The 26,708-nt window shown below is 41.3% G+C and overlaps 2 protein-coding genes across 4 annotated transcripts in view; both read right to left on the reverse strand.

Moving 5' to 3' along the window:
• Crls1 (cardiolipin synthase 1) overlaps positions 1-12,914 on the reverse strand; it is an 18,323-nt gene extending 5,409 nt beyond the window's left edge. Inside the window, exons 1-3 of one of the 3 annotated variants that reach the window (XM_070006777.1) lie at positions 12,465-12,914; positions 8,128-8,265; positions 3,219-3,348 (exon numbers count right to left, since the gene is read on the reverse strand). In XM_070006777.1, the coding sequence (XP_069862878.1) occupies positions 3,219-3,348; positions 8,128-8,265; positions 12,465-12,767 (571 nt within the window). In that variant the 5' untranslated portion in view covers positions 12,768-12,914. Of the gene's footprint in view, positions 1-3,218; positions 3,349-8,127; positions 8,266-11,036; positions 11,187-12,464 lie in introns of those variants that run through there. The other 2 variants (XM_070006780.1, XM_070006779.1) reach the window with 2 other exon arrangements.
• Positions 12,915-16,305: 3,391 nt separating this feature from the next.
• Mcm8 (minichromosome maintenance 8 homologous recombination repair factor) overlaps positions 16,306-26,708 on the reverse strand; it is a 39,288-nt gene continuing 28,885 nt past the window's right edge. The window contains exons 14-19 of the mRNA XM_070006781.1: positions 26,387-26,582; positions 22,564-22,783; positions 21,981-22,190; positions 20,669-20,745; positions 17,596-17,785; positions 16,306-16,720 (exon numbers count right to left, since the gene is read on the reverse strand). Of these exons, the coding sequence (XP_069862882.1) occupies positions 16,628-16,720; positions 17,596-17,785; positions 20,669-20,745; positions 21,981-22,190; positions 22,564-22,783; positions 26,387-26,582 (986 nt within the window). The 3' untranslated portion in view covers positions 16,306-16,627. The remainder of the gene's footprint in view (positions 16,721-17,595; positions 17,786-20,668; positions 20,746-21,980; positions 22,191-22,563; positions 22,784-26,386; positions 26,583-26,708) is intronic.

Here is a 26,708-nt window from a genome sequence, read left to right on the forward strand (position 1 = left end):
AAATCCAGGTCAGCAGAGTGTAGTGACTCATAGCTATAATCCTAGGTACTTGGGAAGTGGAAACTGGGAAGATTCTGGTTCAAAGACAGCCTGAGCAAAAAGCTTAAGACTCCATCTCAATCAGTGAAGGGGGGAAAAAAAGCTGGGCACAGCAGTGCATGCCTGTCCTATGTGGGAAACACAAAGAAGGTCACATTCCAGGCCAGCCAAGACATGAATGTGAAATCCTATTTGAAATCAGCAAAAGCAAAAAGGGGGTGCGCACATTGCTCAAGTGCTCAGTGCTTGCCTGACAGGCTCAAGGCCTTGAATTCAAACTCTAGTACTGAAAAAAAAAAATTCAGAAAACAAAAACAAGAACCCCAGAACTCGGTTCAACTTGTTTTAACTACCAAATAAAAGGATCATATATATTCCTTTCTTACTACCTTCAAATGATGCATACATTATTTGAGACTGATTTATGGTGTCCTCCAGTTCTGACATTCTATTGGCTCTGCATTTTGAATACTATCTCACCAATTAATTACAAATTTAAACTTTAAGTCTCTATTGGTTATAGTTGTTGATCTTTGGCCTAGTCTTCTAAAAGATGGCACTATTACAACAGAAATTTGGAACAAACAAGACATAACTGTATTAGGCTAGGGGAAAAAAAAAATCAATGATTTTTAGTAGCACTATTATAATGTTATAAAACATTTTTCTTTGCTCGGCTGTGGGGCCTGAACTCTGGGCCTGGGCACTGTCCCTCAGCTCTTCAGATCAAGGCTAGTGCTCTACCACTTGAGCCACAGTGGTACTTCCCATTTTCTGGTGGTAATTGGAGATAAGATCTCACGAACTTTACTGCCTAGGCTTTGAATGGCGATCCTCGGATCTGAGCCTCCTGAGCAGCTAGGATTACAGGAGTGTGCTACCAATGCCCAGCTATAAGACATTTTTTAACTTTATAAAACTTTTCTATAGTAACTATTACCTGGTAAACTCTGAACACACAATTCACATTATTAAAATTTAACAAACCCACACAAATTAAAAATCAATGTATGGTAAACACGCAAGCCTGCATCTGTGCAGGAAGGTAGGTCCATGGAACTCAGAATTGCTTGGGGCAGTGCACTAGGCTCTAACTCAGCAATGTGAGCTAGCAACAAACATCTCTGGACTCATTTTACTACCTGCAACTGCCTGAGGTAACAAATGTTTCTGGGTGAAACATTCAATTCATCAAGAAGATACAAGTCCAATGTATATGCATTTAACAGCAAGACTACAAAAGATAATGAAGCAAAATTACAACTGAGAAGGAAAATAGTGAAAAATTAGACACATAGAAGGGAATTTAGCCCATTCTCAGTAATTAAGAAGCTGATCAAAAGATGAAAAAAGAAAATAAATGGGAGATTCAAGTGAACGCAGAAGCTGTGTATATAATTCAAGGAGAATCACAGCCCAGGGAAAATATACATGAGATCTTAATCGTAAAAGAAAATGCTGGATATGATGGAGTATATCTGTCATCCCAGCTACATCAGGAAGTGTAACAGTAAAAAATACATATGTCTTAGGTAAGAGTCTCATGGGCTTTCCTGACCCAGCTGGCTTCGAACTGTGATCCTCAGATCTCACAGATCTCAGCTCTTGAGTGGCTAGGATTACAGGCATAAAGCATCAGCATGTTTTGTTTTATTTAAAGAGAGAAAAAATTAAAAAAGACCAACTAGGGGGAAAAAAAACACCTTTAAAGATTTCTAATTCAAAACATAATCACATAGAAAAGAAAAGGTATGGGAATAATATAAGACTTCTATCGCAAGATGAAATCTGGACCCTGTAGAACAGAGTCCTCAAAATTCTGAGCGAAAATAATCAGGTTGAAAAACTGTATGGAAAGTAGAATAAAAGAAGAACACTGCATGGTTCAACTGTATGAAGGTTAGAATAAAGACATTTTAGATGCCCTAGACTTTCAAAAAATGTTGCTGCCAGGCTGCATCCTTTTACAGAAAACAATTGGAGGATGCATTCCACTACAGGGAGCACTTAGCCAAAAGGAACATATGTAACATAAAGGAAAGAAAATGGAAACAGTGAGAATCATAGTGAAGAAAGTCCCAGCTTGGACTTAAGTGAAGCAACATTCCATGCAAAAAGCTAGACATAATTTCTATGTTTAACAGGACAAGGGACTGGCCAGTCTGAACAAAGTTAAAAACACATGTTCTACAAAAAGATGTAATAAATTCTGAATGTCCACAGAATACTCTATCGGCTTTTTTCCTAAAAATTATTTACATTTTTACAATTAGAGTGTCCCTTCCCTTCAGTCCCAAGAATTACATTCATACCCCAATTCTAACTTCCAAAGCAGCACACACAAACAATTTAATTAATTTTTACTTTGGTTTGGGAACTCTGAAGGTTAACACACCCCTGGCACTTCTTCCTACCAATGTTGGTAATGATAGACATCAAGGGCCAAATGGCAGCTGCTGTATTCTAAGAACTATTTCTACCTCTAGAAGAAAAACCAGATTAGCCTGGATTGAGAAAGGAAATCTGATTGAGAAAACAGCTAAAGTAGAAAGTGAGCATATAGAAAAGCACGTTTAATACAGAAAGCCAAAGATCATAAAATTCTAGCTAGAGTAAATATTCAGAAAATGCACCTGGATGTATGATTGGAAATTAAAGTGTCTAGTAAGGTGAAATTTTATGCGTATCCTCAGAAATCCACAGTTCTTATTATGATTAAACTGTATTTAATAATTAGGAAAACACTATGTTACTTTCAAAGCACTAGGTATTAAAATATTTTATATAATATTAATAATTTGCCCCATGAATTAGAATGTGTTTTGTGACTTTAACTAAATATCACTATCTCACAAAACTATATATTTGTGAAATTTGTGTAATCACTTAATCACAGTAAAAAAAATATAATTAAAATAAAAAAATATAGCACCAAAAGATTCTAGAGTATTAAGAACTGTCACTGTGAAATTTTTACTAAATTTCAGTTATAAACAATTTTAACTAGGACATTAATTATAAAACAGCTTGACAGCAAAAACAGTTTAAAATTTGGGAAACAGTTTAAGTTGAAAAATATATTTTGGGAACAAAAATTGCGTGTTTCAAGAGAAATGCTAGGCTGATTGGTGTCCTTCTCCCCTGTTCTATTTAAAAGTACGCATGATGGCGTCTCTTACCTGGAATAAGGTCTGCATAGGTCAAGCTAACATATAAGATACTGATAAGTATTTTATCAGCAAGTGGATCAAGAGCACTTCCCAAAGCTGATTTTTGATTGGCCCAGTTTCGAGCAATAAATCCATCCAACTGAAAATAGAAGTGTTTTTTATAAATGGCATGATAGGAATAGAGTATATCTTGAAGCTTAAGAGATACTAGAATAATAACTATACTTTCATAAAACGTTAATATAAATTGCTTGTTTTTTACAAATGCCTTTTTTATGGAGATACATTTAAATTAGCAGCTGACCTAAAAACAATTTCCTGTTTTTCTGTTACCGCCATTCCCCATTCCCCCTTCCCCCTTCCCCCTAGCCCTCCCACTTTTTTTTTTGGCTGGTCTTGGGGCCTGAACTCTGGGCCTGGGCGCTGTCCTCAGCTCTTCAACTCAAGGTGAGCACTCTACCACTTGAGCCACAGTGCCACTTCCAGCTTTTTCTGCTTATGTGGTGCTGAGGAATTGAACCCAGGGTCTCATGTATACAAGGCAAGCACTCTACCACTGAGCCACCTTCACAGCCCCCCAGCCCCCCCCCACTTACTTCTTGACTATTTTCATAATGCCCTATTGTGGGATGAACCCATATACAAATCTAGACATGTAAGTAACTCATGAAACACTCCCAGGAAGCATGATTGACAGAGCCTCATTCTTGGGGGCCTGGGGTGAGAGAAACAAGGTCTACGTAGCTTAGGCTGTCCCCAGACTTAATCCTTCTGCCTTAGCCTCCAGAATGCTATAATTACAGGTGAGCTTCAAGAAGCTCTTCATTTGAAGCCTGGGCTATTTTCACTATAATCCAAATAGCTGCTTTTAGTTGGAGGGACTATAAGTGCAGGACGAAGTTTCACAACCCCTAACTACTTCTACAATATGATCTACCTCCTTAAGTTATAACAATATTTTCAATTTTAAAATTTACTTGTTCAGTATCACTATTAATTCTTTGCTCTGACTATACTGGTATTACCTGTAGTGGACTAACAGCTGCCTAGTTAAAGTGTTGATACTTACATGGTTAGTTTAATTTGATTCACCAGAGAGTTAAATAATGACTGGTTGATAACACTGAAATATTTGAAATCTTACCACAAAAACCTAGATACACTACCTAACATGAGGAAAGGAAAGATGTGGTCACCCTGGAGTCAAAAAAAAAGACTGAGAACAAGTACTGCCTATGCATGCTACACAAGCAAACAATTCCTAGTTCACCCCAGGAACTGACTTCAATCTTTAGCAACTGTTTAAATTTTTTCTATTTGTTTCTAAAAGAAGAGCCGATTAATTCAGATATAATTAAACCCTTTTACAGGATAAGCAAGTCCTCCATATCCAAGTACTGCAGTGACTGAAGGGAGATAGCAGTAGTATAGGACAGTGATAACAACTTGCTCTCTGCAGCAGAACAGAACTGCTTCAAGTCTTGGCTCCTGCCTGTATTACCTTGGGGAAGTTACTTGGTTTCTCTTTGAATTTCCTCATCTGAAAGACATATTACCTACCTACCAAAGAACCATCGGCACAAAATGTGACGATCATTTGTATCCAGTGCTTAGCGCTTGCTAAATCCTCAGAAAAAAAGAGCAGTCATTAGATATTATACCACCACTGGAGCAATCTATTTTCTATTTTGTGTGTGTGTGTGTGTGTGTGTGTGTGTGTGCGCGCGCGCGTGCACACACGCAGGGTCTGGGGCTTGAACTCAGAGCCTGGATGTTGTCCCTGAGCTTTTTTTTTTTTTTTGGTTGGTCATGGGCCTAGGCACTGTCCCTGAGCAGTTCAGCTCAAGGTGAGCACTCTACCACTTGAGCCACAGCGCCACTTCCAGCTTTTTGGTGGTTTATTGGAGATAAGAGTCTCACAGACTTTCCTGCCCAGGCTGGCTTTGAACCACGATCCTCAGATCTCAGCCTCCTTAGTTGCTAGGATTACAGGCATGACCCACAGGCACCTGGCATCCCTGAGCTTTCATGCCCAAAGCTAGTGGCTCGAACACTTCAGACACAGCTCCACTTGTGTGTGCACGCATACCTGTGTGCGAGTGTGTGTATTTTTTAAATGTTTAATTGGGGATAAGGGTCTCAGACTTTCCTGTCCAGGGTTGGCTTTGAACTGTGATCCTCAGAGCTCAGCCTCCTGAGTAGCTGGGGATTACAGAGGTGAGCCACCAGTGCCTGGCTGCAATCTATCCTCTTCAGTGGAACTCAGGTACTACTGTCTAACAAAGTGTCTGGAATGAATGGGGAGTTGGGGCCTTGGAAGCTGTAGCTGTCAATTCAGTTTCTGACCTCAGAGAAGCTAGTTCTCACTTTTCAGATTCACCACCCTTCCTAGCCTCATTGTTATTCTAACCCATAGGCAATCTCAAGATTACCATTTTATAAACATCTGCAACTTCACAGCATCTCAACCCTGCCACAAACTAAGCGTGTATCTTGGGCCTGAGCACTGGGTAAGAAACAAATGTGCTGCCCAGTCTCACTTCCAATTCATGACCACAATCTCCCTTGGACACACAATGCACTCTATCCTCCACCTCTCTTTTGAATTTACCCTCTCACCTCTGACCTACTTCATCTTTCCTAGGACCTCCATTCTAGTCCATGACTGTCTATATTGTTCTGGGGAGGGGAGGGGAGAATCACAACAAAAATTATCAGCACCTCCTCATGTTCCCAACATCAACCCTGACACTGCTCCTTCTACCTACCCTTTCCTCCCACTTGCAAGTTTTGTCTCCTGCCTTCCCTTCCCCATCTCCCTTGCATCAAGCTCTCCTTTCCTACCCCATGTCTATTAAGTAGCTAAAACAAAAATTCCTCAGACATATACTTATAAACAACTTTAGCTAGACTCTATTTTTCTACTCTCCCAACTTTACTAATGCATTCAATACTCAACTGATGCCTTATCACAATTCTCCCCCTGCAGTGCTTGCCCATCCCAGAAAATGCTGGTTGCTCCACTCATCTGGCTGCTGGAAAGAGAGGAAAAAGGAGCAGCCTGATGTTTCTATCTCATTCCTTTTTACTCCACATAGCCAAACTATCCACATTTCAACACTGTACAAAATATTATATCAAACCATCAACTTTAGCTCTAAACCCAACTCAGTCCATGCTACCACCTCTCTCCTAGGCCAGCCTCTCTGCCCAGTTGCTCTGCTTCTACGCTGGCCTCCTGTAGTGAAATAGGTGAGGCAGGGCCATCTGCACAGAAGCCAATCTGTGAGCGTCAAAATCTCCACAGAGTAAGTGTGCAACCTAGTACGTTAGCTACGTTTCCATATATAGCATCTCATACATTTTTTAAAATGGTAACAAGGTCCTCTCCCATTCTGTGAATATTGCAATCTCATGTGGCAGTTAAACCTCTACACCCTCCAAAACAAAAAGAAAAACAAACCCACAAACTAGCAGTAAAACATGAAAGGTGAATCCAATAACAAAAAAAACCCTTTTGTCTATTAGATAAAAAAATTCATTATCAATATAAAGGTCTTTGACAGGCTTGGAAGTCCACTAATGAGAAGAGACTTCCAGGTTTTAAAGATAAAAGTAGGCACATATACAAAAAAGAGGAGATTGTGAGAATGGGAAGATTTGGAGGCAAATAAGAACTAGAGTCTGGATAAAGAGAAGAGCTAATTTGAAAGACTGTATTCGATGGCTCTTTGGAAATAGTATACAACAATGAATTTACCCTTCAAATTCTTCAGCTAATCTACAGTGCTTATAAATGCTAGTGGGAAGGTAGAATATTGTTTATAATCTCAGAACAGCTGACATTACAAGGAAAGATACTATATAAGTTTTATTTACAGAAAATTAGTTTCTACTCTTACTAAATATATACTGAATAAAAGTGTTAAACATAAACGGTTTGAAGAAGCACCAAATTATTGCCTACCTGAGGGCTCACTTAGATCTCAGACCAATCCTACACAAAATACCATTTGTATTCCTATATGCTAATTTTGCCCTGATATGAAGTTCTCCCTCTTCCTTTCCCCCCACTTACATGGAGTTTTGTAAGTTATTTTTAATCCTTTATGGAAGAAGGTGGGTGATAAATGCAAATGTCATACATGATGACAGTTGGCCAGGAAACAAAAATGTAGTCTTCTCTATAAAACTATTTCTTCCAGTTCTATTTTGAAATCCCTCAATACTCTCTATAAAACTATTTCTTCCAGTTCTATTTTGAAATCCATAATACTCTTCTCTTCCAAAACTACCAAAGGTTCATCCTATTCTCCCCTGTCCATCTTCTGAAATAGTAGCAGAAGGAAGGATGCCCAAAGCCCAACCCAGACAAGATTTCCTGCTGGGTAGGTAAGAGGGGTGTGGAGCAGAATCAGAGATCCAATACATGGGCTAACTCCAGCCTCTCCTGCTGACATTAAAGCTGAGCAGAGTTCTAGCTTCTTCTACAAGGTCACATTCTAGTTTTCTGGGCCATAACCACTAGTCTACTATTTCCAAGAACTCCACTAGGAAAATCAACTCTTGCTGAAGATCAGATCAGAGTATTTCCATCACAACAAATTAAAAAGTAAGTCATAAAGCTTCTCTCCACCACTTTTATTCCTAAAGCAAGCATTTAGCTCTTGGGAATTCTTAAAGGTAATTCTTTTAAGAAGCAATCTAAAACCAAGAGTAAAAACTGTACCTCTCCTAGGCCTCTATACAATATCATATAAAAGCAGTCCAACACAGATGCTAAAGATAAGTACTAGATCAAATTCATCTTGAAGATTTCCTTCCAAGGAAAAGCTGACTAAGGCTGTGCTATTTTGAGACAGTAGTAGAGACCCTGGGATTTGGAAAGGAGCCAAGCAACAATACATTTATAACTTACCAAATCAGTTAGCCCAGCTAAAGCAAAAACTCCTAGGGCAACATTGAAATCTTCTTCAAGAATCAAATAGCCCAAAACTGGGGCCAGGCCAATTCTTGTCATTGACAACATATTTGGGATTGTCCATGGATTTTCATACTGAAACACAAACATAAGAAAATTTAAATGAAAAACCATAAGTTCATACTTAAACTACACTTTATCCATTTAGGTAAGATACTACACAAACTTTAAATTTAATATTTATATATAAGTACTCCTATATGTGTGTGTCTATCTATCTATATATACATATACATCTCAGAAAGTTTCATCACAATGACAGAAGAACTTTAAAAATATACTGAGTTTGAGTTAGCAGCTGATGGTTCATATTAATAGTACTAGCTACTCTCAGGAGGCTAAGATCTAAAGATCACAGTTCAAAGCTGGCCTGAACAGGAAAGTCCATGAAACTCTTCTATTAACTATCAAAAATTGGGAAGCAGTTAGGCGCCAGTGGCTCACATGTGTAATCCTAGCTACTCAGGAGGCTGAGATCTGAGGATCATGGTTCAAAGCCAGCTAGGGAAGAAAAGTCCCTGTGAGACTCTTATATCCAATTAACCACTCAGAAACCAAAAGTAGAACTATGGTTCAAAGTGGGAGAACACACAGCCTTGAGCAGAAAGAGTTCGGGGACAGCACCCATGCCCTAAGTTCAAACTCTACAATCAACAAAAGAAAAAAACCTGGAATTATGGCTCAAACTTGAACAAAAAAGCCAAATGAATGTGAGAGACCCTGATTTCAAGACCTACCACTGGTATATGCACACATGCATGCACATACATACACAGAACCCACTAGCAATCAGGCATTTTATTTTAAACACAGAAAATATATCCACAAAATAATGCTCAGTGTTATAAATAGTGTATGAAGGTATGAATAAGGGGGGCCAGATTTAATTCTATAACCTCTGGTCACAAAGTTAGAAAATTACTAAGAGAAAGTCGAAATAGGAAGATATGGAGATAAATGGAATGAAGAAAAACTGTGTGAATAGCTTCAAAACAGCCATGGGACAGATAAGACTTTCCCAACTAAGAACCAAGGGTTTTCACTGCTACCATATGGAGAGCTTTGATTCCTTGAAACTTTATTTGGAGCCAAGCTGCTAGAGGCTGGCACTAGCAAAAGGGCTCTCTTGACAGCTGCTCTGAAAAACAACTCTTCTTTGCCAAGCAGAACCTGATTTGTTAGAGGGTATTTCAAAACTTCAAGCAGCTTTGGCCCAGTGGAATTAGAACAGACATTACAAGAAAGTAAAAAAAAAAAAAAAAAAAAAAAAGAAGCAAGAAAATGCCTTTCCCTAAAGCCTGAGGTATTTCCTCTACTAAATCAAAGTCTGTTAATTCTACCCTATGGGACTTGGTCTTCAAAAAAAACAAATCCTGCCGGGCGCTGGTGGCTCACGCCTGTAATCCTAGCTACTCAGGAGGCTGAGATCTGAGGATCGCGGTTCAAAGCCAGCCCGGGCAGGAGAGACTGTGAGACTCCTATCTCCAATAAACCACCAGAAAACCGGAAGTGGCGCTGTAGCTCAAGTGGTAGAGCGCTCGCCTTGAGCTGAAGAGCTGAGGGACAGCTCCCAGGCCCAGAGTTCAAGCCCCACGACCGACAAAAAAAAAGAAAAAAAAAATCCTAAACTGGGTACTAATGGCTCATACCTATAATCCTACATTATATCTACATTACTTTTCTTTTTGGTGTCAGTCCTGGGCTTGAACTCAGGGCCTGAATGCTGTCCCTGAGCTTTTGAGCTCAATGCTAGTCTAGCTCTACCACATGAGCCACAGCTCCATTTCCAGCTTTTTTGGTGGTTAACTGGAAATACAAGTCTCTTCCTACCCAGGCTGGCTTTGAACCATGATCCTCTGATCTCAGCCTCTGGAATAGCTAGGATTTGTCAGTTGTGGGACTTGAACTCTGGGCCTAGAAACTGTCCCTCAGCTCTTCAGCTCAAGGCTAGTGCTCTTGAGCCACAGTGCCACTTCCAGTTTTCTGAGAGGTTTGGAGATAAGAGTCTCATGGAGTGTCCTGCTTGGGCTGGGTTTGAATAAGATCCTCAGATCTCAGCCTCCTGAGCAGCTAGGATTACAGGCGTGAGCCACCAGCACCCGGCTTAGCTTACATTTTTTAAAAATCAGTAATCAACTTGTCTGAATTTTAATTTAGGAGGAAAAAAACCCTAGTAGAAGAGTTCATTTCTAAAGATACCTTTTTGACTTCCATCAACTACTCTGTAAGAAAAAGCATTCTCTAAAGATACTGTTTGTGTTTATAAGCGGAAGCCAGCAAGGAAGCACCTCAGCTTGTCACTGGGGTCAGTGGTAGCATACTGTCATGGGCAAGCTATAGAACAACTTCAAATTCTCCAGGGAACAATCACCAAACAATCCTTTACGTTGGGATCTTCAACTGAAAGCAAGACCACATTCTGAAAACACCCTCAGAGAATAGATTCCAAATTCAAGCTCAAAGACTAGAGTGTTTCAGAGTTCAGAGGGTAAAAGGTAAGTCTGTTGACTACATTGGCAGAGTGTAAGTCAAATACTGACCCAGTGTTCCAGCAACTCAGAGAACCAGTTGGGAAGGGGGAAGGTAGGTCAACACTGAGAAAATAGGATGACAAAGTGAAAGACCAGAAACAAACACTCAAGAGATAACTATGGAGGCAAACAGCCACATTCACACTGGTGAATAAACAAAATGGAATGTTGCTCCAACAGTGAAAGGAGTTCTTTTGGTCTCCCTATAAAATATCTCACTTAAAACATCTCCATAATTTCAAATCATTAGACCTGGTAAAAAGTTTTAAAAACTAACATGAGGAGAGCTAATCTTAGATTACCCAACCAGATAACCTGTGGCATACTCGACCAACTACAGCCGTTCTGGGAAGGTCTTCAGCCAGGATGAGGGCAACTTCAAAGCTTCCAGCATTCAAACCTCAACATGCTTTAGCTAGTAGGGGAGTTGAGAGCCCTGCCAGGATGTGGCAGCCTCAACCCATGCTGTAAACTGATGAAAGCAGCACAGGGGCCCACTGAAGACCTAACAATTGAAGATGTAATAATTGCATGAGTCTTGCTAACATGACATCAAAAGCTCTGGGGGGTCTTATGCCTGGGAAGTAGTTGAGCAGGTAGGTGGACAAATACTCTCCTCCGTGGCTTAAGAATAGTTCTAATCTTTTCTTTTTCTTTTTTTGGTCTGTAATTAGAAGTTGAAGAACTTTTTAACAACTAATTAAAACTATTCTCCATCCTAATGTGTAAGGTTAACAAAAGTCAAATAAGAGCCGCAGGCACAGGTAGCTCAGGACTGTAATCCTAGCTACTCAGAAGGCTGAGATCTGAGGATGACAGTTTGAAACCAGCCTAGGCAAACAAATCAGTGAAGACTCATCTCCAATCAACAAGCAAAAAGCTGGAAGTGCTCAGAGACACAGAAAGGACACATGTTTTCTCCTATTCGGGCGCTAGATCTAAAGTTCACCGAGGTATGATAAACCATACAGGACTCCAGGCATTCACACATAGTACGATCGAAGGGAGGAATACTCTTAGAGGAGGAACTCAAAGGCTCGATGCCTATGTACCTATCATATAACAGTATGCATCGAAATGGGGAGAGGGGAAGGCTGCAAGTGGAGAGAGACGTGGAGCATCAACCTTGAGCAAAAAGGTCAAGGGAAAGCCCGAGACCCTGAGCTCAATCCCCATTGGGACAGCCTTCCCTCCCCCCCACCCCCCTCCCCACACTCAAAGTGAAGTGAATCGAGTCTGAAATTAGGTGAAACACTAAACCAAGGGGTCTGGGTATCTTTCTCAAGCTTCTCCCCTAGACGTGGCTTACACATGAAAGGAATGCTTTAGAAGACTTTTCATAGCTTTTTAATGGGACCAAAGTTCAGGACCCAGTGGGTCGGCTTGCCTTCCCTGAGCTTTTGTCACTCAAGGCTGGTGCTCTACCACTTGAGCCGCAGCTCCACTTCCAGCTTTTTGGTGACTACGGAACTTCGCTCTCCAGATCTCAACTTCCGGCCTGAGCTGGCTAGGAGGGCACGCGTGAGGCCCCCCACCCCACCCCGCGGGAGACCCTCTTCCCGATGCAATGCGCCCACAGCCCATCCTGCGAGGCGTGTGGATGGAAAGGGCTGAGGTCCCCAAACTTCTCAGGAAACCCTGGGAAAGTTCCGAGGCGGGCCTACCCGGCCCAGTGTCCCCCGCCCCTCCCCGCCGGTGTCGATCGGCTCTCCGCCATCCCCCCACCCCACCCCGGGCACGTACCAAGCTGGCGGTGCTCGATGGGCCCCAGCGGCCCCTCGCGGGCTCGGCGGCGGCGCCTCCGGCCGCGGGCTCCGACGCCGCCTTCCCGGCGCCCGAGCAGTGGCTCCGCGGAGCGGGCCACGGCAGCCGCAGGCCGAGCGAGGCCGGGCGCAGCCAGCGGCGCTCGGCCAGGCAGCCCAGGCAGCAGGCGGCGGGCGGCAGCAGCGCCCCGCGGCCGCGCCCCCGGCCCGGCCGCGCCCATGGCGCCCGTGCGGCCGCGCGCAGCGACCCCCACGAGCCGCGCGCCAGGCGCCAGGCCAGCATGTCCCGCGCCACGGGCCCGCAAGCCGCACGGAGCTCAGCAGACCGCACGTCCGGCGCGCCGGTCCACCCCGCAGGCCCGGCGACTGCGGAGAGGCGCGGCGGCTGAGGCCTCCATACTGATTTCCAGACCCTAGCACATTCCTCTTATACAGGAAGTCTGGAACCGCCAAGGAAGGTCGTTTTCGCGACGCTTTTACGACACCAACGCGGACCTGCTCCCCGGCGCCCCCGGGTGGCAGACGCAGGCATTTACAGTCCATGCCTTTGCCAAAGCAGTAGTGTTATTTTTGTTGTTTTGTTTCTTTTTGTATTTTTTTTTTTTTTAACCTCTGTCTATGCACGCCCGACGGCCAGTGGTCCTGGACAAGGAGGGATGTGCGCTGCAGCAAAAACATCAGGGAGCCATCTCAGTCTACAGTATAAAATCCTGGGGCGGGGAGGGGGGGTTGGGGGGGGTTGGAGAGGGTTTGCTATCCTAGCTACTCAAGAGGTTGAGATCGGAGGATCATGGTTCCAAGTCCGCTTGGGCAGGAAAATCTGTGAAATTCTTACCACCAATTACCTACCAAAAAGGCTGGAAGCGGAACTGTGGCTAAGTGGTAGAGCACTAGACTTGAGCAAAAAAGCTCAGGGACAAAGCCCAGGTCCTGAGTTCAAGCCCCAGAACCCTCATTAAAAAAAGTCATCAGAAAGAGTCCACTGAGTTGTACACTATGCTGTGTAGGCTCATTGGGAGTTTTAAATTAGTATCTGACAGAAATAATGTTCTAGTTCCATATTTCACCTCCCTTTTTCTTCATGAGCATGAAATGAAAGTGCACATGTCCAAAATAATGGAAAATGTCCGTTACCAATTACTAGTTTACTGGGAAAGCTTGCCTATTATACTAAATATTATCCTATCTAATCCTCCCAAATCTAGTAAGGGCTCCATTACTACTTTTACAGATAATGAAGCTTAGGCTAAAAGGTTAAAATCTTGTTTTTTGCTAAAATCAAAATAGTACACAATCAGTGTTCAGGCATATTACATATTACAGAACTTTGTCAAACTGAATATGCTCTATTTTTTCTTTTTAGCAGTATTAGTTTTAACTCAAGAGCCTCACGCTTGCTAAGTAAGGGAGCACTACACTGCTGGAGCCATGCCATCCTCTCTGCTGTTATATTTCAAGGATTGTGTGCTTTTGGGCCAGGTTGGCTTTCTACACTTCTGGCTGTTTGGTTCTGTGATTAGTGGATACCGAATACAGAATCAAAAATCTAGAGCAGTTTCTTCTGATAAATTAGACTTCTGTCATCTTTCCCCAATGTAACTTTATATATCCTTAACATTTGACTTTCCAGAACTTTGTTTCCTCTTTGACCACTGATGAATTGTGTAATTCCTTTGTTTTCATTGATGTTAACTTTTTTGATTATCTATCTATCTATCTATCTATCTATCTATCTATCTATCTATCTATCTAAAATGCCAGTCCTGAGGCTTGAACTCAGGGCCTGATATTGTCCCTGAGCTTTCTACTAACAGTGTCAAACCACAGCTTCACTTCCAGCCTTTTCTTTTTCTTTTTCTTTTTTTTTTTGTTGCTGTTCCTGAAGCTTGAACTCAGGGCCTAAGTATTGTTCCTAAGCATTTTTTGTCCAAGGCTACCATTCTGCCACTTGAGCCACAGCTCTACTTCCAGCTTTTGGTAGCTAATTGGAAATACTAGCCTCAAGTACGTTCTGCTCATGCTGACTTTAAACCACCAACCTCTGTTGCAAGCCCCTTTGTGCTCCTTAACCCGCTGTGACCAGGAGCAAGGCAGTAATGGAGACTGGACAGTGGAACTGAGGTTTGGGGTGCCAGGGGACCTGTAGCCTTCTGCCAGCTTCAGATCCCAAGGTTCCATTAACCAAGGTTTTTACTGGTTTTGTATAGGGAAGTATATGCAGAAAGTAAGGTATGTCAACGTGTGACAATATTTTGTACAGGTGGTAGATGACTTCCCTATCTTGTGAATGAGAGCTAAATAGTAAACAGCTTACAATTTGCATAAACCTTAGTCTACCCCCAGGTTCCCCAGCAATTTACCATGAAATTAGCCCACACCCAGGATAGAAATCTGGCTTCCCATTAAGCCAGGACTTACTGACCTCTCCAGGAAACTCCCAGTGTTCTGAGAGTTCTGAGACCTTCCAAATTCCCAATCTCACAGCTTGGAATTTGGGCTCTCACAATTCTCAGATCTCAACCTCCTGAGTAGCTAGGATTACAGGCATGAGCCACCATTGCCTGGCTAAAATATGCTTTTAATTCTATTAATAACTATAGATTTTTTTAACCTTCTAGACTTTAAAGACATTGTATTTACACTATCTACCTTATCCCCGATTTGATTTGATGTGGGTACAGGTTGAACCCATGGGCTCTAAGCTTTCCACATCAGCCCTTCTGTATTGGGAAAGGGTCTTGCAGATTTTTGTCCAGGCTTGCTCAGAACTCTGGATCCTCATGCTTCTGCCCTTGTGTAGCTGGGATTATACCACTGTACTTGGCTTTCATTTTATTATCAGGTTTTTGTAGGGCCCCAGTAACTCAAACCTATAATCCTATTCAGAAATCTATAGAATGGAAGGTCAAAGCCAGTTGGAGCAGAAAAGTCCATGAGACTCCATCTGCAAAATAACCAGCACAAATCAAGGCTGGAGGTATGGCTCAAGTGGCAGAGTGCCAACTAAGTAAGAGGAAGGTCCTGATCTTACAACCCTGGTACCCACACCCACGAAAAATAAGATTTTAATTTTATATTGTGTTCTATAGCAATCATTCCACATTCATGTTTTTTGTCTTACGTTGGTTAAATATTCAGGATAAACCCACTATCTTTTTTATCTTGCCAGTTTTAAAAAATACTTTTTTCATCCATCTTCTAGTTTGCTAAAAGTAGTGTTTTAGATTTTCCAATAATGGCTCACATCTATTTGTCTCTGTGTATATGTGTGTGTAGTTTGGCTGGCAACCCAGTTCCATTTGAATCCTTTCACAAAATATAGATGTGTTTGCTGTGTTTGCTGGTCCTGCTTCCCTCAAGAGCCAGGAAAACTCCTTAACATCTTATGAACAAGGCCCGTAACTTAGTCTTGACTTTTCTTCACATCATTTCAAAATGAGAGTTCTCTTGAATAGAGCAATTTAATTAAGGAAGCCCCAAGAAGAGTCTGTTTGTTGCTGTTCTGGTGGGGGGTGGGGCATTCTTGCCTAGCAATGGTGGGCCAGGAGAAGTTTGCTACCTGTGTGGCAGGAAAGTGTCTGTAACTCTTTTCAGGCCAGATTTAAGTTCTCAGACTTCTTGCAAGTCTAAACTAACCACATTTCTTTAAAAAAAAAAAAAAATCCTTTTCTTGCTTGAGTCTCTGTTGCTTCTAATCAAGAGTCTACAGATTGTGGGCCACATCAGACTCACTGTACATAACTATTAAACCATTATTTTAAAAAGCAAGTGTCATTTTATTCTTGACAGGAAGTTTTTAGGAAACCAAACTTTAGTGTTGAAAAATGAAGTTTTATTGGAACATATACTCATTTGTTTACGTATTACTAGAATGCTTACCCTGATAAGACATTTCATGTGTGAAACTATAAAATATAACTATAAATAAAGTAAAATAAGGAAAGCTCTTCTCAGCCTTTTGGAGGAGATATATAACATTAACCTATAACTTTATCCCTTTCTTAACTTAGTAGAGCATATCTTAACAGTTCCTTCCTATTACAATACTTTTGGGACATCATTTTCTGGAGAACTTCGGGATTTTTGTTTTTTGCATATCTTCATTATTAATAAACTCTATGGGGCCTGACTTGGAAAGTCCTTTCACATAGTTTGAAGCTGGTAAACCTTTGCGCCCTTTTTCAAGAGGTAACCCTGGTCATTTAATGATCCAATAAAATTTTCAAAATCAGCAACCTAGAAGAAAACATCAAGAGTTATTAGCTCATTAGGAAATATGCCAAATTACTGGCTTTTGAAATTAGGCTCTCAGACAATGAACAACTGTCAGGTTTCCTGGAAAATGAAATCATTTGTACTTTCTTACAGTACCCCAGTAGGCAAAGAATATATATACACACACACACACACACACACACACACACACACACACACACACACACACACACACACACACACACACACACACACACACACACACACACACACACACACACACACACACACACATACATTATATGCCTTAAACAAAATATAAGCTATCTTTTTTTTTTTCTGGTTGGTTGTGGGGCTTGAACTCAGGGCCTGAGTACTGTCCCTGAGCTCTTCTGCTCAAGGCTAGTGCTCTACCACTTTGAGCTACAGCACCACTTTCAGTTTTCAGGTGGTTATCTGAAGGTAAAGAGTCTCATGAACTTTCCTGCCCCAGCTGGCTTTGAATTCCTGTCCTCAGAATTCAGCCTCCTGAGTATCTAGGATTACAAGCGTGAGCTACTGGTGCCCAACTAGGCTATCTTTTGAAATTCTGTGGGCAATTTTACATATAAACGTACTTGCTTAAAATGCAATTACATTGATTTTTGCTAGAATTTCATAGAAAGGGAAGTAGTATCATGCCTACTTAACAGAGGTAAAAACTGAAGTCAAACACATGTCTATAACTTACTTGCCTACAGGGATTGTTCAGTTATTGTGGGTCTCATCACAATAACTTCCCTCTATCAAGAGACTAACAACCTTGACAAGAGGTAGATTTGAATCTTAAATAAGCAGAAACTGGCTACTTTCTACTATACATTAATTATTTCTAAAACATATTTAGTTTATCCTACCTGAATATTTAGCTCTCTGGCAATCTGGCGAAGTTGTTGGAATTGAAATAAATTATTGTAAGTTCTTTCAGCAATATTATTGAGAGCAGAAATAAATCTTTTTGCTGTGGACCTGTTACTCATTCCGGAACCATGCTGAGACCGCTCAAAGTCTAGGTTTCCAAATTCGTCAGAGTAAGTTCCTAGCATGCTGAGAAAGGGGAGGAAAAAGTTATCCAATGTGGTATACCATCAGACTGGGCTGGAGAGCTCTTTCTCTCTGGAAGTCACACAAAATTCAGTTTTTGTTGGCACTAAGGCAGGAAAACAAAATGAGTAGCTACTAAACAGGGTAGGAAGAAACTTTCAACTACATACTTCTTGAATTTTGAAGCCTATGAACATATGAACCAATTCAAAAACCTTTTTTTACATAGGTATGATATTCATACCTATAATTCCAGAAATGGATATGGGAGGAGGGCAAGCTTTGGCAAAAGTCAGCAAGATCCTACCTTAAAAAACAAGTATGTTTGGTGGTACACATCATTGTGCCAGGTATGTGGGAAGAATAGGTACAAGGATCTCAGTCTGAGGCTGTCAAGAGAGCCTACTTGAAAAATAGTAAGAGCAAAAGGGGCTGGAGTTGGGCTGGGAATGTGGCTTAGTGGTAGAGTGTTTGCCTAGTATGCATGAAGCCCTGGGTTTGATTCCTCAGAACCACATACACAGAAAAAGCTGGAAGTGGTGCTGTGGCTCAAGTGGTAGAGTGCTAGCCTTGAGCAAAAGAAGCTCAGGGACAGGGGCCAGGCTCTGGTTTAAGCCCTAGGACTAGCAAAAAGAAAAAGGGGGGAAAGGGGGCTGGAGGCACAGCTGAAGTAGTAGAGTGCTTCCCAGCATGAGGTTCTGAGTTCAAAATCCCAGTACTAGACTGGACTGACTGCCTAGCATATTCTAAGTTAAAAGTTTAAAGGTGCCAAGTTAAAAAAAAAAAAGCCAGGCACTGATGGGTCACACCAGTAATTCTAACTACGCAGGAGGCTGAGGATCAAAGTTCAAAGCCAGCCCAGGCAGAAAAGTGTATGAGATTTTATTACCAATAAACCAGCACCAGCTGCACTAGAGATATGGCTCAAGTAGAAGACTACTGGTCCTTAGCAAAAAAGCCAAGCAAGAATGTGAAGCTCAAACAAAACAAAGTACTACCAAAGGGGGAAAACTGTTTATACCTTGGTGCGGGGAAAAAAAAAACCACATTAAGCTGGTACTGATAGTTTATGCCTATAATCTTAGCTATTCAAGGGGCTGGGATCCAGAGGATCACGGTCTGAAGCCAGTCTCTTCAAGAATTCATCTCTAAAATAACTAGCAAAATCAAATATACAAAAACACTAGTTTTTATTTTTATTGATTAAAAATATTTTTCATGACACCAATGGCTCACACCTATAATCTTACCCACTTCAGAGTCTAAAATCCTTAAGATTGACGTTCAAAGCCAACCTGGGCAGATTGGCCCAGGATCTCCAATACTGCCCAGTAAAAAGTCAGGCTGGAGATTTGGCTCATGTGATAGAGTGCCACCTAAACAAGCAAACAGAGCAAGTACAAGGCTTTGAGTTCAAAACTCTGGTGGTAGAGGCCAGGAGCTAGTGGCTCACGCCTGTAATTCCTAGCTACTCAGGATTATACTTCGAAGCTAGACTGGGCAAGAAAGTCAGTGAGACTCTTTTTTTGTTGTTGTTAGTCATGGGGCTTGAACTCTGGGCCTGGGCACTGTCCCTCAGCTCTTCAGCTCAAGGGCCACAGCAGCACTTCTCGTTTTCTGGTGGTTTATTGGAAATGATAGTCTCACGGAGGTTCCCACCTGGGCTGGCTTTGAACTGCCATCCTCAGATCTCAGCCTCCTGAGTAGCTAAGATTACAGGTATGAGCCACTGGCGTCCCGTGTCAGTGAAACTCTTATCTCCAATGAACTACCAGAAAAAAAAAAAAAAGCCAGAAGTGAAGATGTGGCTCAAGTGGTAGATTGCTAGCCTTGAGTGAAAAATCTCAAGGAAAATCTCTCTATGCTCAATGCTAGTACTCCACCACTTGGAACCACAGCACAACTTATGGCTTTTTCAGAAATTTTTTGGAAATAAAAGTCTCAACAGACTTCCCTGCCTGGGCTGGCTCTGAACCACGATCCTCAGATCTCAGCCTCTGGAGTAGCTAGAATGAGAGACATGAGCCAACATGTGTCCAGTAATAGGATACTAATTAAACCAACTATGGTGTTTAAAGACAACAGAACACTATGTAAAGCTTTAAGTGGAGGTGGGTGGATTTCTGCGTCCTCATGAGGAACTATCTCTGGATATATGAGAAATTTGAAAAGAGCACAGAATAGTGTAAACAGCATTCTATTTATGGGAAAGTAACTAGTATCTGGATGCAGAGAGAGGGTGGTGGTACGCAAGATATGAACAAGTTTTCTCAAAAGATGTAGTTTTTAACTGATTTTAGACCTATTTGAACTACCCATTCAAAAATAATTCTTAATGTAAAGACTGAGACAGCTAGAAATACTTGATATGAAGAAAATATAGTTTTCTCAGATAAAAAAAATAAATGATCTGATGAGCTAAATCAAAGTAGATTTGGCTGGTCTAGTTAAAATATGATTTGAGATGGGAAACTAACTGCTACTTCATTAAAAACAGCATTTAAGAGCTAGAAGTAGGGTTGTACCTATTATCAAAATTCTCCAAAGACTGAGGCAGGGAGAGAATCTGAGGTCAACCTGGGCTACATAGCAAGACTGTTTAAAAAAAAAGCAGGCTGGATGCTTGTGACTTACACCTACAATCCTAGCTACTCAGGAGGCTGAGATCTGAGGATCATGGTTTAAAGCCAGCCCAGGCAGGAAAAGTCCATGAGACTCATCTCTAATCACAGAAGATGCAGGAAGTGGTGCTGTAGTTCTAATGGTACGGAGTGTTTAGCCATGAGCAAAAGGAGCTCAGGAACAGCGCCCAAGACCCAGAGTTCTAGCCTCAGAACCAGCAAAAAAAAAAAAAAGTAATTCCATCATCTAAAACTCTAGTCTTACCTATATTTCATAATTTCAACTATATCCTCAGCATCTTCTTTGGTTGCTTCTTCTCTCAATTCTAACCTTGCTCGTGCCTTTGAAAGAAAACATCATTTTAAGATAGCAAAAGAAAGTTGTTTTTTTTTTAAACCACATTTGAACAAGTATGGCTATGTCTAAGCATATTTACTGTATATAAAAGGTGACTTGAGGGAGAAAAGCTAAAATATTGAGTCCAAATTTTTAAAAAAACAAAATTTGAGTATAACATAGCATTTAAAATATGGATAAAACTAAAAAAAATGGATAAAACTTACTTTTACCTACTAGCATTTTTTTTCTGGAAGTATTCATTTCAGGAGATGTAATTATAAAAATATATTTTTCTTTTTTTCCCTTTGGTCATGGGGCTTGAACTCAGGGCCTGGGCACTGTCCCTCAGTTCTTTTTGTTCAAGGCTAGCACTCTACCACTTTAAGCCACAGGCGCCACGTGGAGGTAAGAGTCTCACAGGGACTTTTCTGCTCCACCTGGCTTTGAACCACAATCCTCAGATCTAGCCTCCTGAGTAGCTAGGATTACAGGCATGAGCCACAGAGCTTGTTTTTTTCTCTTTGCTTTTTATTTTCAGGAAATCATCCCTAGCCAGTTTTTTAAACAACAAAAAGAACTTAATCTGATTTTAGGGACAGAAAGCCTAAATGTCTGACAGCTAACTTTGAATGCCCAAGTTCTCTCAGCAGTTTATATGAAGAGAAAAAACAAGACACTGTCCTTACAGACATCATGTCACAGATTAGCTACTAAGGTATTTCAAATATTCCTTGTTTGTATAAGCTTGGAATCCCCAAATCCTAATTACCCTAATCACCTTTCAGACAACTCCATGAATCCAAGTGTCATTAATAGAAAATAAAAGTTGGGCTGGGAAGTTGGCTCAGTGGTAGAGTGCTTGCCTTGCACGCATGAGGCCCTGGGTTTGATTCCTCAGCACCACATAAAGCAGAAAAAAGCTGGAAGTGGTGCTGTGGCTCAAGTGGCAGAGTGCTAACCTTGAGCTGAAGAGCTCAGGGACAGTGCCCAGGCCCAGAGTTCAGGCTCCACGACCAACAAAAAAGAAAGAAGAAAAGTTGCACAGGAAGCCACTGGTCTTAGACCTAGTAAGAAATACTTTTGATATGCTACAGCTCTGAACAAACTTTATAAAAACATTTATCCACCCACTTCTTATGTCTCTTAGTAGGAAGAAAACTTGTGTCAATTATGGATCCTACCTCATTCTTTAAGCCAAAAAAAAAAAAAAAAAAAAAGAATGTACAAATAAACAGACCTCAGTCAGGCGAATCAAAGATTCTAGTTGCCTGGTGGTGATTGGTGAGCTACTTAATCGCTGGCTCTGTTTCCGGAGTTCCAGGTAGAAATCTTGAAGAACTTGAGCAGCGTCTGTGGATAGCCTAGGGTAGACATACTGTCTAGCGTAGCCAATGTACTTTCTCAATAGCTGATGGGGAATTGGATCTATTATTTCTCCAGGAACTACCTAAAGCATGACAAAAGGCCTAAGATTAAGTGCCAAATTCTTCTTGCTAAAATAACTTTTCAAAAAGACTCTCCAAATAAATGAAACACTATAATTGTAGCTCTTATTTTGGTTGACAAATTAAGTTTATATATAAACTCTGGATTCACAATATAAAAGAAGTTTGGGTGCTATTCTACTTAGCATTACAATAAATAAGCCATATACTGGGCTTTTTTTTTTTTTTTGAGTGCTGGGGATTGAACCCAGGGTCCCTCCTTTTTGTAAAAACAAAACAAAAAACCCCCAAACATGCCACACTACCCCATACTCCCAGACTCCATCACATTGAACTCTGACATTCAAATAGAACCAGATGAGAAAACATGTATACCTTTAGTCTTTCTGACAGTGGTTTTTCAGAAACCACTTCAAGCACAGAAGTATTTGAATCTTGAGTATTCATACGAGCTACGGTGGCACTGCTCACAGTTCTTAGCTTGCCAGCTCTTATTGCAATCACATGTTCAGAGAGTAAGTGATCATGTTGCTCATTTGGAGTATCTAACAGAATAAAGACCAAGTCGAATCTGGATAGTAGAGCACTTCCCATTCTAGGAAGCAAGCAAGAAAGAAGAATTGGGATTAATATAGCTAGCAAACTGTTTACTCACTTGCTAATTATTCAAGTTTCATTCATACTTTGAGAAAAATCAAGCTTTCATAGATACAAGCTTTCACAGTGGTCCATTACTGCAATCCCAGCATAGGGGACCTGGGGCAGGAAAACTACAAGATTGAGACTAGTCTAGGATATATAGAGGGGAGCCTGTCATAAACAAAAACATCAAGTTTTGGGTTAAAAGTACTTAGTTTTTTGGGTCCGGTCGTGGGGCCTGAACTCTGGGCCTGAGCTCTGTCCCTCAGCTCTTCAGCTCAAGGCTAGCGCTCTACCACTTGAGCCACAGCACCACTTCCAGCTTTTCTTTTCTGCTTATGTGGTGCTGAGGAATCGAACCCAGGGCCTCATGCATGCAAGGCAGCACTCTACCACTGAGCCACCTTCCCAGCCCTACAGCCCTTATACCATGAAAACTACTGAAGTGGGCTGTGAAATGTGGCTTGGTGGTAGATTGCTCACCTAGCATGCATGAAACCCTGGGTTCGATTCCTCAATACCACATAAACAGAAAAGGCTGGAGTGGCACTGTGGCTCAAATGGTAGAGCGCAAAAATGCTCAGGGACAGAGTCCAGGCCCTGAGTTCAAGCCCCAGGACTGGCAAGGAAAAAAAAAAAGAAAAGAAAGAAAACTACTGAAGTGTTATTGATCTTCTGTCACTGGCAATGCTATATATGTTATATCAGATGTTAGCTAATTGAGCAGTTTTATTTTTTCTTTTCCAGTCATGAGATTTTTTTTTTGGGGGGGGGGGAGTCGGTCATGGGGCTTGAACTCTGGGCTTGGGCGCTGTCCCTGAACTCTTCAGCTCAAGGCGAGCGCTCTACCGCTTAAGTCATGGCGCCACTTCTGGTTTTCTAGTGGTTTATTAGAGATAAGAGTGTCATGGAGTTTCCTGCCTGGGCTGACTTTGGGTTTTTTTTTTTTTTTGGGGGGGGGGGGTCTGGTCATGGAGCCTGAACTCTGGGCCTAAGCGCTGTCCCTCAGCTCTTCAGCTCAAGGCTAGCGCTCTACCACTTGAGCCACAGCGCCACTTCCGGCTTTTTTCTTTTTGTTTGTGGTGCTGAGGAATCGAACCCAGGGCCTCATGCATGCAAGGCAAGCTCTTTACCACTGAGCCACCTTCCCAGCCCCCTGGGCTGACTTTGAACCACGATCCTCAGATCTCAGCCTCCTGAGTAGCTAGGAATACAGGCGTGAGCCACCGGCGCCCAGCTCCAGTCATAGGATTTGAACTCAGGCCTGCCCCTGAGCTTTTCTGCTCAAAACTAATACTCTACCATTTGAGCCACAGCTCCACTTCCAGTTTTCTAGTGCTTAATTGGAGGTAAGAATCTCACAACTTTCCTGTCCAGGCCAACTTTGAACCACAATCCCCAGATCTCAGCCTCCTGAGTAGCTAGGATTATAGGTGTGATCCACTAGCCACTCACTGGCTAATTAAGAAGTTCTATTTTTTTGGTCACACCACAACATTGAGTCTCTCAAAGCACCCATATCCCATTTAAAAGCAAAACCTACCTTTTCTTCAAGGACATCTCTGTCCTGACTAGTCATTAGAATAAATATGTTAAGTTCCATTTAGTCATACTCTCTGAACCCTCAATCCATGTAACTCTTGAGATACAAAAAAAATGAAATGCACAGCAATTCAAGAATTTAACAAAGTAGGGCTGGGAAGGTGACTCAGTGGTAGAGCGCTTGCCTTGCATGCCTGAGGCCCTGGATTCGATTCCTCAGCACCATACAAGCAAAAAGAAAAAAAATCCGGAAGTGGTGCTGTGGCTCAAGTGGTAGAGCGCTAGCCTTGAGCTGAAGAGCTGAGGGACAGCGCCCAGGCCCAGAGTTCAGGCCCCATGACTGGACTCCCCCCCCCCAAAAAAAAGGATTTAACAAAGGAACCAAAGCATGTCTATAATACCACTAAATTGCAGAATCTATGTTCCCTGTATTTTTATCCAGTAGGATCTTTCCAGTATGTACCCAAGGAAAACTACCCAAGATGTTTTTGATTTTGGTAGTAATGTCTCCAAGTGTCTTATGATGAATCAATGACCTTCCTATCATAAATGTACAAGCTGTTAAACATTAGGAAGCTAGTCAGTCCATGCGATTATATGCCTATAATCTCAACTACTGCAGAGGCTCAGGTAGGAGGACCACTTGAGCCTATGAGTTTGAGACTAGCATGGACAATATAAATATAGTAAAACTCCTGTCCGGGAGGAAAAACAAGGAAGGAAGTTTTTCTCCACTAGACTTAAGGTTCTAACTTTCATTCATTTGGCCGTCATTTAATGCTGTTTTTGCCTTTCCCTGCATCCTGTCCAATCATACAAAATAAAGTAGAAGAGAAAAAGTGCTCAATGCAAATATAGGCAGCAATTTTGGAAAAAAAGTGGAATCACTATGTAAGTATTCAACACAATCTTCTTACTTAATAAAGTATACAAACATATTCGCTTATTACTACATACAAAGCCACATCCATTCTTCAAACTGCCGTTTTTCTTTTTATTTTTTTGGGTCTGGTCATGGGGCCTAAACTCTGGGCCTGGGCTCTGTCCCTCAGCTCTTCAGCTCAAGGCTAGTGCTCTACCACTTGGGCCACAGCACCACTTCTGGCTTTTTTCTTTTTTCTTATGTGGTGCTGAGGAATCGAACCCAGGGCCTCATGCATGCAAGGCTCTACCACTGAGCCACCTTCCCAGCCCCAAACTGCTGTTTTTCATTGAACAATATTATTCTGGTTTTGTTTTTTATTTAGGACAATGATAAATAATGCTTTATACCTACCCTACAAACACATCTTTATTTCTCTAAGTAGGATTACTAAAAGTACAATGGCTAGAATAAATGGAAAACAGATTTAAAACACTGCAATAAATGTACTAACTTGTCCTTCAAAATGATCAATTATGATATTTGCACAATATTTGAGAAATCATTTCTCCACTGCTTTGTTCAATGTTTAAATGTTTACCATGGAGGATGCTCAATATCTATGTGCATATGATCATATAAACTAATAGTTATTGAAATGAACACCAGGAAATGGGAACAAGAGGTTTTGGGGTTTTTTTCCCTTTGTTGCTGTTTTGGTTTTCTGTACCTCTTGTATGTAAGTTTATCTGTTTCGGGGAGGGAAAGAGAAGTACACAGAAATTGTGAACAAATGCAGCAGTGTCACTGGACACTATGCTGAAAATGAACTCTAGAACTTGTGGATGGAGATGGGAGGGAAAAACTGGGAGAGAGCAAAGGATGGGTGACATTTTCAAAAAAAGTACTCATTACTTGACTTATGTTAACTGTGACCCCTCTGTACATTACCTTTACAATAATACATAAATATATGTATATGTATAAATGTTCACCAATCTGTTAGATACCAATGGAACATCATTGTTTTAATTTGTAGTGTTTAAACACATTTATTTATTAGATACTTTGTAACTTCCATGACTTCAATTATCTCTTTTTATATTGCTTCGTAGGAATTGGAGATCTTAAAAGTATAAATCTTTGAAGACTTACTTTAAATTTTCAGAAACGGTTTTGGCTTTATTGTAGTGTCCCCCAACTGGATTTGCAGCTGCAATAATGGAAGTTCTTGCAGGGAGACTGCAAACCACACCTGCCTTAGCAAGACTAATACTTTGCTGTTCCATGGCTTCTAACAAGGCTTGATGCTGGTTCCCCATCTTATCAAATTCATCTATTCCACAAATGCCTACAATAAGAAATAGATTAAAAAATATTTTTCTTTGGCCAAGTTCTGAATTTTATAAGGTAGAAACTATCCTACAATAAAGAAGAATTTACATTTGCTTTCAGGAATTAAAACGAGCAAATACCA

The sequence above is a fragment of the Dipodomys merriami genome, unplaced genomic scaffold, assembly GCF_024711535.1.
Source record: "Dipodomys merriami isolate MVZ:Mamm:240054 unplaced genomic scaffold, mDipMer1.0.p SCAF_7, whole genome shotgun sequence".
NCBI classification, from domain to species: Eukaryota; Metazoa; Chordata; class Mammalia; order Rodentia; family Heteromyidae; genus Dipodomys; species Dipodomys merriami.